This window comes from Myotis daubentonii, chromosome 9 (genome assembly GCF_963259705.1).
Source record: "Myotis daubentonii chromosome 9, mMyoDau2.1, whole genome shotgun sequence".
NCBI classification, from domain to species: domain Eukaryota; kingdom Metazoa; phylum Chordata; class Mammalia; order Chiroptera; family Vespertilionidae; genus Myotis; species Myotis daubentonii.
In genome coordinates this window covers 83,242,048-83,250,481 of record NC_081848.1, presented here as the reverse complement: position 1 = coordinate 83,250,481, position 8,434 = coordinate 83,242,048, and the positions used below count along the sequence as shown (strand labels likewise).

General features: G+C 56.4%; 1 protein-coding gene across 1 annotated transcript; it reads right to left on the bottom strand.

Moving 5' to 3' along the window:
- Positions 1 to 1,998: 1,998 nt before the first annotated feature.
- LOC132242340 (secretoglobin family 1D member 2-like) lies at positions 1,999 to 5,114 on the bottom strand. Its single transcript, XM_059711243.1, has 3 exons — positions 4,973 to 5,114; positions 3,198 to 3,385; positions 1,999 to 2,136 (listed from the first exon to the last, which is right to left on the bottom strand). The coding sequence occupies exons 1-3, from the start codon at positions 5,025 to 5,027 to the stop codon at positions 2,107 to 2,109; spliced, it is 273 nt and encodes a 90-aa protein (XP_059567226.1). The 5' UTR covers positions 5,028 to 5,114; the 3' UTR covers positions 1,999 to 2,106.
- Between the last annotated feature and the right edge of the window lie 3,320 nt (positions 5,115 to 8,434).

Sequence of the window (8,434 nt, the reverse complement as noted above, 5' to 3'; positions counted from 1 at the left end):
GAGGAAGTCGCATGACCTCCAGGGAGGTGATCAAGCCCCCCTTCTACTCACTGGGAGTGGGCTTGACTGATAGGGCCCTACCTTACAGTTTCTGTTGACAGGTCCAGAAGCGTCCGTCCACTCTCTCCAGATGCCGGCCGGGTCCTGGGCTGAGGTCCGGGAGTGCCCAGAGTACCCAGTTCAATTCTGCTCAATCAGCAGAGTGGCGCCTCCCGGAGGTCTGTCTGGCTCCGCTGGACCCCAAACCCGGTCCACTCACGGGAGGCCAAAAGGCCAGCATGTTTGGCCTTCTTCTCGGTCAGGGAACCCTTAATGTTCCAGAAGACCTGAGAAAAAACCAGCCACGCTTAGAGAAAGGGAGTCACGTTATATTATTCAATTCTGTGCAGGCCCGAAAAAACAAAAAATGTCTTTCAAATTCTAGGCCTCCCAACATGGAGGAAACTCTCTTTACTTATACTTTTTCTAGTCCTTTGTCTCACAAATTTGGAATGAGACTTCCGGGCCTTCTGAGAAAGAAGGCCTGCGTGCTGGGAAGGGGCCATGACACCATATCTCAAGGCCTGGCCTGGTGTCACCACTGACAACTCTGTCTGGGGCATAGTTAACGGCCTGTCTGGATGGGAGTCGTCTTACTTTCCTTATTATTTAAGCAAGCAAGCATTTACAGAAGCCAAAATAGCAGGGTTAAAATTTCAAACAGCAGTATTTATATAAGATGGATGCTTCAGTGCGAGGCCTTGCGAGCAGCACCAGCGGGGTCTTGGCCCTCCCGGCAGGACCCCAGCCGGTGTCTCTCAGGCTGTGGCAAGAGCTCTAGAATCCTGCATCCACCGAGCACAGGCTGTAGACTGAGCACACCTGTGCTTCAGAAAAGAGGCAACTGAGTGTGCGTGTTTCCCGATGAGACACATACACATTCACTGTGGCAGCGAGGGGCATCGCTGATAACATGGCACCATCGGCTATGCTCTCAGTCATGTGGGCATCATGTGCCCTTCGTCATGGGAGACGCTGAGGACTAATGAGACATCCTCTTCCTGGAAACATAGGGGACCATGGCCTAAGCTCTCAGGTGCAGAAGACGGGCCGGTCCCCCTCCTGTGGGGGTCACTGTGGGGTGGATGCGCAGGCGCATTACAGGGAGGGCAGCTCCACCCCCAGGGGACCCGGTAGGAGCCTTGGGCACAAGTGGGGAGGGACGAGGGGGGGACGATGACGATGGCTGTGCAGATGGAAAGGACAGGCTGTGCGAGGGAGGGGGGCCGTGCAGGGAAACGGGGTGGCCCCCAGGTGTCAGGAGTCAGATGGGCGGCAGTGGGGCCATGAGCCCCAAACGTTCCATGCCTTCAGCCCTGGAATTCCCTTTCTTCTCTGTGGGGACTTGGCAGCTGCCATAAAGGTCCGGATTCTGAGTGTGGGCGACACCGTGGGTCCCCTGGGCCTGCTCTCTGCCACCCACATGTGGGGGGGGGAGCAGAGGTTTCCCAGGAAGGAGGCGCAGTGGCAGCTCAGGGGCCCGGAGCCCATGCAGCCAGACAGGGACTGCGTCCACCTCCCCGCGGGGAGCCGCCAGGAAGAGCTTCCCCCTGGACTTGCACAGCCAGCAGGGCCTCCACACCCTGGGGTCTGGCAGAGGGTAACAGACCGCAGCCTCCTATCCTGGCCCCTGGGACAGACTGCCCTGACCACAGTGCGCGGCGGGCCTGGCAGCAGCCGCTGGAAAGGAGTCTGAGCTCTCAGGTGTGCGGCTGGCTGAGCGGGCCCCTCGGGGATGGAGGTGCAGGAGCCTGCGTGACTCATGCAGGGCCTGGGCCTGGGAGGCCTGTGCGGAGACGCGGGCCGGGCCCTGAGCCAACGTTCCTCTGTGATCCGTGCCCTCAGGCGCCAGGTCACTGCCCATCGGGTCAGCGTGATGCTCTGTTGTCACCACCCAAGGCCCCTCATGATGCCCCCCCCCACGGCCAGAGACTGGGATAAAACAAGACAAACAAGACGTGCAGGGCAAGTGATTTATTGAAGCAAGACGTTGAAACCTCTACATTTTCCAGGGAAGGTCAGGGCATCAGTGAAAGCAGGGGCCCTCGTAGGTGGGGTTTGTGGAATCTATTCGTTGCACTTGTCCACTAGAGCCTCCTGAAACAGACACAGAGAGAGAGAAAGGGCTGTCAGTCCCGCTGCCCTGGAGATGCCACAGGCACAGCGTGTGCTCACAACCAAGACGCGAAGCATTGCAACCAGCACAGGCCAGCGGGGCGGCGGGCGGACAGGGTGCAGGTGGGCATTCAATGGTCCCGGTGCAGGCCCAGCAGCAGACACATCAGGGTAGAGCCTTGGCCATGGCCGGACGCAGACGACACCCAGGAGCCCAGGAGTGGACTCGGGTTCCTGATGGAGCAGGAGGGGGATCAGGGGGGAGGCCAGGCGGGAGGGGCCACGGGAGGAGCTGCCTGCGGAGATCTGCAGCCGCAGGGGGCGGGGGGCGGGGGGGGGGGGACGTGCAACCTGGTGGCACACTGACATGTCCACACCGAGGCCCTGCGCGTGGGGACTCGTGCTGAAAGCCCGACCTGGTTCAGGGGTGGAGGAGCTGAGACACACCCCTCCCCCCCCCCCCAATGTCTGATTTCCTCAGAGAGACAGGGAGGCGGTCAGCTCCACCTGTGGCTGCAGAGGACAGACTGGGAGGGGCCCTGCCCTCTGGCCTGATGGCTGAGGAGTGAGAGGGGGAGGGGACAGGGACTGGACCTGGCTGTGCAAAAGCTGCCAGAGCCCCGCCTGCCTCCCCCCTCACGTGGTGGGGCCAGGTCCCTGCCTCCCCTCCCTCCCCCTGCACCCCCACCCCATGGCATTCCCCAGGGATAGTGCCTCCTAACCCAGTGAGGGACCTCACCCCCAGAAGGCTCCCAGGCAGGGAGGCAGCAGTGTCTGGCCCTTCACCATCACCCCCTGGGCCCTGGCTGCCCCCCTCAGGACAAGTGGGGAACCCGGAGCCCAGGGAGGGGCCTGCAGAGGCTGTGCAGCCTGAGGCTGGCCCAGCGGGTGTCCGGTCACCATCCACCCTTGGCCACGGGCCCCTCTCTCAGAGGTGAGCAGAGGGACCGGTGCCCCCACCTGTGCCCCCCAGAACAGCGCCCTCCTCCCGCCTGGCCATGCAGCTGAGCAGCAGCCTCTATGCAGAAGGAGAATGGAGTTACCATGACGTCGTAAATTTTGTGTCTGTCGCTAAAGGACATCCGGTCTATGCAATACTTCACAGCCATCGTGGACTGGTAGGCGGGTTCAGGTGCCGAAAACGTCTTGAGGATGGAATAAAAGAGCGGTTTAATGTCCAACAGGGAGGACCTCGCTTCGTTGTGAAGGGCTGGACAGACTTTGGCATTTGCTGGAGGAGAAGAAAAAGAAACACATGGGATGTAGGAAAGTCACTTTTCCCCACGGCTCCCTGACCTCAGATCTAGACAGGAACCCCAGGGACTTATGGTCTCCTCCCATACTTGTGCCCAGGACAATGCATCTCCCCCAAGTCCTCACTGGCGCCGGGTCACAGAGCACGCAGCGGAGCCCGGATGGAGCACAGTGACCACCCTGGTCAGTCTCCCCTTTACCAAGTACACCCAGGCCTTCCCAAGGGTCCCCTGCTTTGCCCCAGTCACTGTCCCTGGATTTCAAGGACTCAGCTTTGCCCTCAATAGAGCCTCACCTGCCTTTGCCTGGCTACTGGGGGAGGGAGCCGTTAGCCCTCAGTCTTCCCAGGGAAGGGTAGGGTCAGGCCCTGGCAGAGGGCCGAGGGGGACAGTAAATGCGGAGAGGAGGGAGGAACGCTCCTCAGGGATGGAGGATGCCCTTGGAGGCTCAGTCTAACACTGGGATCATGTCATGGGAGGGAGAGGGCTCAGGCTTCACCACGGAAGTCTGTGAGTGTCACACCTGACGCTGAGGCCAGACCACCACTGGCTCTTTGGTTCCGCCCTGAGGACAGAACCCCCTGGAGGGGGCGCAGGCACTGGGCTGACTTTCCACCCAGTGGGTTGTGCTGAGACCTGCAGGAACCCCTTCCGGGTCTGGATTCTCCATCCCCACCCTCAGGTCTCTGCCAGTGCCTGCAGCTGGGACTGTGCCCACCAGGCCCCTCCCACCTGGGAGACAGCTGCTCTGCAGGGAGGTGGAGGGTCAGGTCAGAGGTCACGTGGGGAGAGAGGACCAGGTTCAGAAAGTCAGATGGAAGAGACTCAAAAGGACTTGGCTCAGTCACAAGGGTGTGAGGACCCGCCCACCATTGCAGGCCACTGGCCACCTTCACCGGGAAAAGGGCAGTGGCGGCCCCAGCGCTCCCACTGGCTCTGCACGTCCTGGCTGGGCCCCTGGGGGAGAGGCGGGCCTGTCGGGCTCCTGAGCGCCTCTGGGTCTCACAGCCACGTGGACACTGGCCACTCTGAGCCTCAGGCGGCACTGCTCCTCTTGAATGGAGCCCTCTCCTGCTGGAACATTCTCTGAGTCTGAACCTAGGATTCCAACAGCCTTGGGCTCACCTGGCGCCTAAGAGACCCTGGAGGAGACGTCGGTGAGACCAGGGCGGCCTCGGACCACCTCCTCTCCGCCATCGCCCCAGCTTCTCTCCTGGGCGCTGGGATGCAGGGAGGAGAGGCCTGGGGAGATGCAGCCTGTGTTCCAGGCCACAGCGCTGCAGGGGCAGGACCCTGGCTCATGAGAAGGTGACTCCGTCCTGCTGCTTCTGTGTCACAGACCAGGCGGCAGTGGGGCCTCCCACGGGACCGCCCACACTGGCCTGCGGGGGTTTCTGTGGGAGTTCCAGAGCCCCGGGATCGGACACCCCGAGTGCTGGGCTTTGGGGGCTGGTCCACAGGGCGCGGGAAAGGTTTATTCTGACCGTCCCCCCTCCCCATGTAAGTCACCTGGACCGGAGAAGGGCCCTTCCCGCTGATGGTGTCTGAGTGGACGTGACACTCACCGTCAGAGCAGCAAAGGGCCAGCGTGACCAGCAGCAGAGACAGCGCCAGCTTCATGGTTCCTGGCTGAGCGATCAGCTGAGCAAACCGTGAGCGCTGAGGAGCTGGACTGAGCAGCCTGGGAGCCCAGGGCTATTTGTACCCGGGGAGCCGCACTGGTCCTGCCACAGGGGACGGGCAGGTCACAAGGCCTGGCTTCCCGCCACCCTTCCTCACGGTCGGCTGATGCCATCCATCAGCGTCACAGCCCGGGGACTTGGTCAGAGCGGGAGTTGCTGGCACCGGGCACGGCTCCCTCGGCACCGCCCGAGGCGGGAGGGTCACAAGTGCGCGCCCCGATAGTGGGGGTGGAGCCCCTGGGATTCAGCTCCTTCAGTGCGGGCAGGGTCCCGGTTGCTCCTTCCCTCAGCGCAGGGCCTGGCACTAGAAGAGGGTCAGCACATGTTCCTGCGGGAGATGCGTGACCCCGAGTGAACGAGCTCTCAGGGTGGCTGGGCCGCACCCTCAGGGTAAAATGGTGCCCGCTGTGCCAGGGCTGCTTAGGGCAGTGGAGGGAGTCAATCCGTGGTGTCCGCCTCCTCAGAGAAAACAGTGCCAAGAGGAGGCCCACCCTCCCACTGCCACCTTCCTGCTCGAGCGCCTGTGGAAAGCCATGCCCACAGCTTCACATCCATCAACGCCCATTGTCCTGGTGACGCTTTCATTTGTCGGTCCGAGGTGGCCCCTGTGGTCACCGGGCTCCACAGGAGAAGCGCCCACAGGGCTGGTCCCCACCTGGGCCACCCGTGGGCCGCTGCTCCATGGGCACAGGGAGGCCGCCCGACTCAGAGACAGGCTGTGGGAAGCAGGTGACGGGCAGCGGGCCTGAGGCCACGCAGCACAGACAAGATTCTGACAGGTGTCGAGCAGGGGGTACTGAGGTTGCTCCCCGCACCTGGCAGTGCTTGACGAGGGACCTGATCCTATGCCCCAGCAGGGCTTGATGGCAGCCTGAGGCTGTGCCCCCTCCTCCAGCAGGGCTTGACAGAAGACCTGAGGTTGCACCCCGCAACCGGCGCCAGGCTGGGGGACCTGAGGCTGAGCTACTCGCCCTGCGGGACTTGATGAGGGTGGGCTGGCCGGGTCTGGGTCTCACAAAATTTCCAGGCAGGCACGGGTGGGCGGGGACTAGACTCTGGGTCCCGCAGCCTGCCCCAGACTCTGACAGGAGGGAGATTTTCATATACATTTTACTAATTTTTTTCACCTCTGAAACTTCTATTATAGAGAATGAGCAAATAGCAATATTAAAATATTCCCTTTAATTAATTCCCCTTTAATGTACAGGAATTTCATGCACCAGGCCACTAGTATGTAGACAATTGATCAAACATCAGAGAAATCTAAGATACTCTAGTGAGAAACGCAGTGAGAACGGATGAAAGTTGATGCTGCAGCCGAATTCAGGATCAGCCCAGGCACAGCAATCCTCCCTGCAAACCTGTCACCGTGAACCTAACAGAAACAGAGGCCCCTTGGCGACAGGAACTGTAGCAGCAACAAAAACACACTGACGTCCACACACGTGCAGCAGGCAAACCCTAAGGATGAAATCACCAACATTTCCTCAGCGACGGGACGAGGGATCTAAGAACACCGCGCACACACCTTGCCCTGAGGGAACATTGGAGCATTTACAGTCCACTCTTCGAGACTAAAAAAACAATCCCATGTACCAACAATCCCATTTACCATCGCACCAAAAAAATTAAGCTACCTAGGAATAAACTTAACTAAAGAGGTAAAAGACCTCTACTCAGAAAACTACAGGACATTGAAAAAAGAGATAGAGGAAGACATAAAGAGATGGAAGAACATACCATGTTCTTGGATTGGTAGAATCAACGTCATTAAAATGTCCATACTACCCAAAGCAATCTATAAATTCAATGCACTTCCCATTAAAATACCAATGGCATATTTCACAGACCTAGAACGTACTCTCCAAAAATTCATCTGGAATAAAAAACGACCCCGAATAGCTGCAGCAATCCTGAGAAAGAACAAAGTAGGTGGGATCTCAATACCTGATATCAAGCTGTATTACAAAGCCACTGTTCTCAAAACTGCCTGGTACTGGCATAAGAACAGACATATAGATCAATGGAATAGAATAGAGAGCCCAGAAATCAGCCCCAACCAATACGCTCAATTAATATTTGACAAAGGAGGCAAGAACATACAATGGAGTCAAGATAGTCTCTTCAATAAATGGTGTTGGGAAAATTGGACAGATATATGCAAGAAAATGAAACTAGACCACCAACTTACACCATACACAAAAATAAACTCAAAATGGATAAAGGACTTAAATATACGACGGGAAACCATACAAATACTAGAAGAATCCAAAGGCAACAAAATCTCAGACATATGCCGAAGCAATTTCTTCACCGATACAGCTCCTAGGGCATTGAAAACTAAAGAGAAAATAAACAAATGGGACTACATCAAAATAAAAAGCTTCTGCACAGCAAAAGAAACCATCAACAAAACAACAAGAAAACCCACTGCATGGGAGAACATATTTGCCAATGTCATATCTGATAAGGGCCTAATCTCCAAAATTTACAGGGAACTCATACAACTTAACAAAAGGAAGATAAACAATCCAATCAAAAAATGGGCAAAGGACCTAAATAGACACCTTTCAAAAGAGGACATTCAGAAAGCCAAGAGACATATGAAAACATGCTCAAAGTCACTAATCATCTGAGAGATGCAAATCAAAACAACAATGAGGTACCATCTCACACCTGTCAGAATGGCTATCATCAACAAATCAACAAATGACAAGTGCTGGAGAGGATGTGGAGAAAAAGGAACACTCGTGCACTGCTGATGGGAATGCAGACTGGTGCAGCCACTGTGGAAGACAGTATGGAGTTTCCTCAAAAAACTAAAAATGGAACTCCCATTTGACCCTGTGATCCCACTTCTAGGAATATATCCCAAGAAACCAGAAACACCAGTCAGAAAGGATATATGCACCCCTATGTTCATAGCAGCACAATTCACCATAGCTAAGATCTGGAAACAGCCTAAGTGCCCATCTGTAGGTGAATGGATTAGAAAACTGTGGTACATCTATATGATGGAATACTATGCTGCTGTAAAAAAGAAGGAACTCTTACCATTTGCAACAGAATGGATGGAACTGGAGAGCATTATGCTAAGTGAAATAAGCCAGTCAATGAAGGAAAAATACCACATGATCTCACTCATTCGTGGATAATAGAGACCATTATAAACTTTTGAACAATAATAGATACAGAGGCAGAGCTGCCTTGAACAGACTGTCAAACTATAGCAGGATGGCCGGGGAGGGTGGTAGGGCAGGAGGGGGTTGGGTAAGAGATCAACCAAAGGACTTGTATGCATGCATATAAGCATAACCAATGGACATAAGACACTGGGGGGTAGGG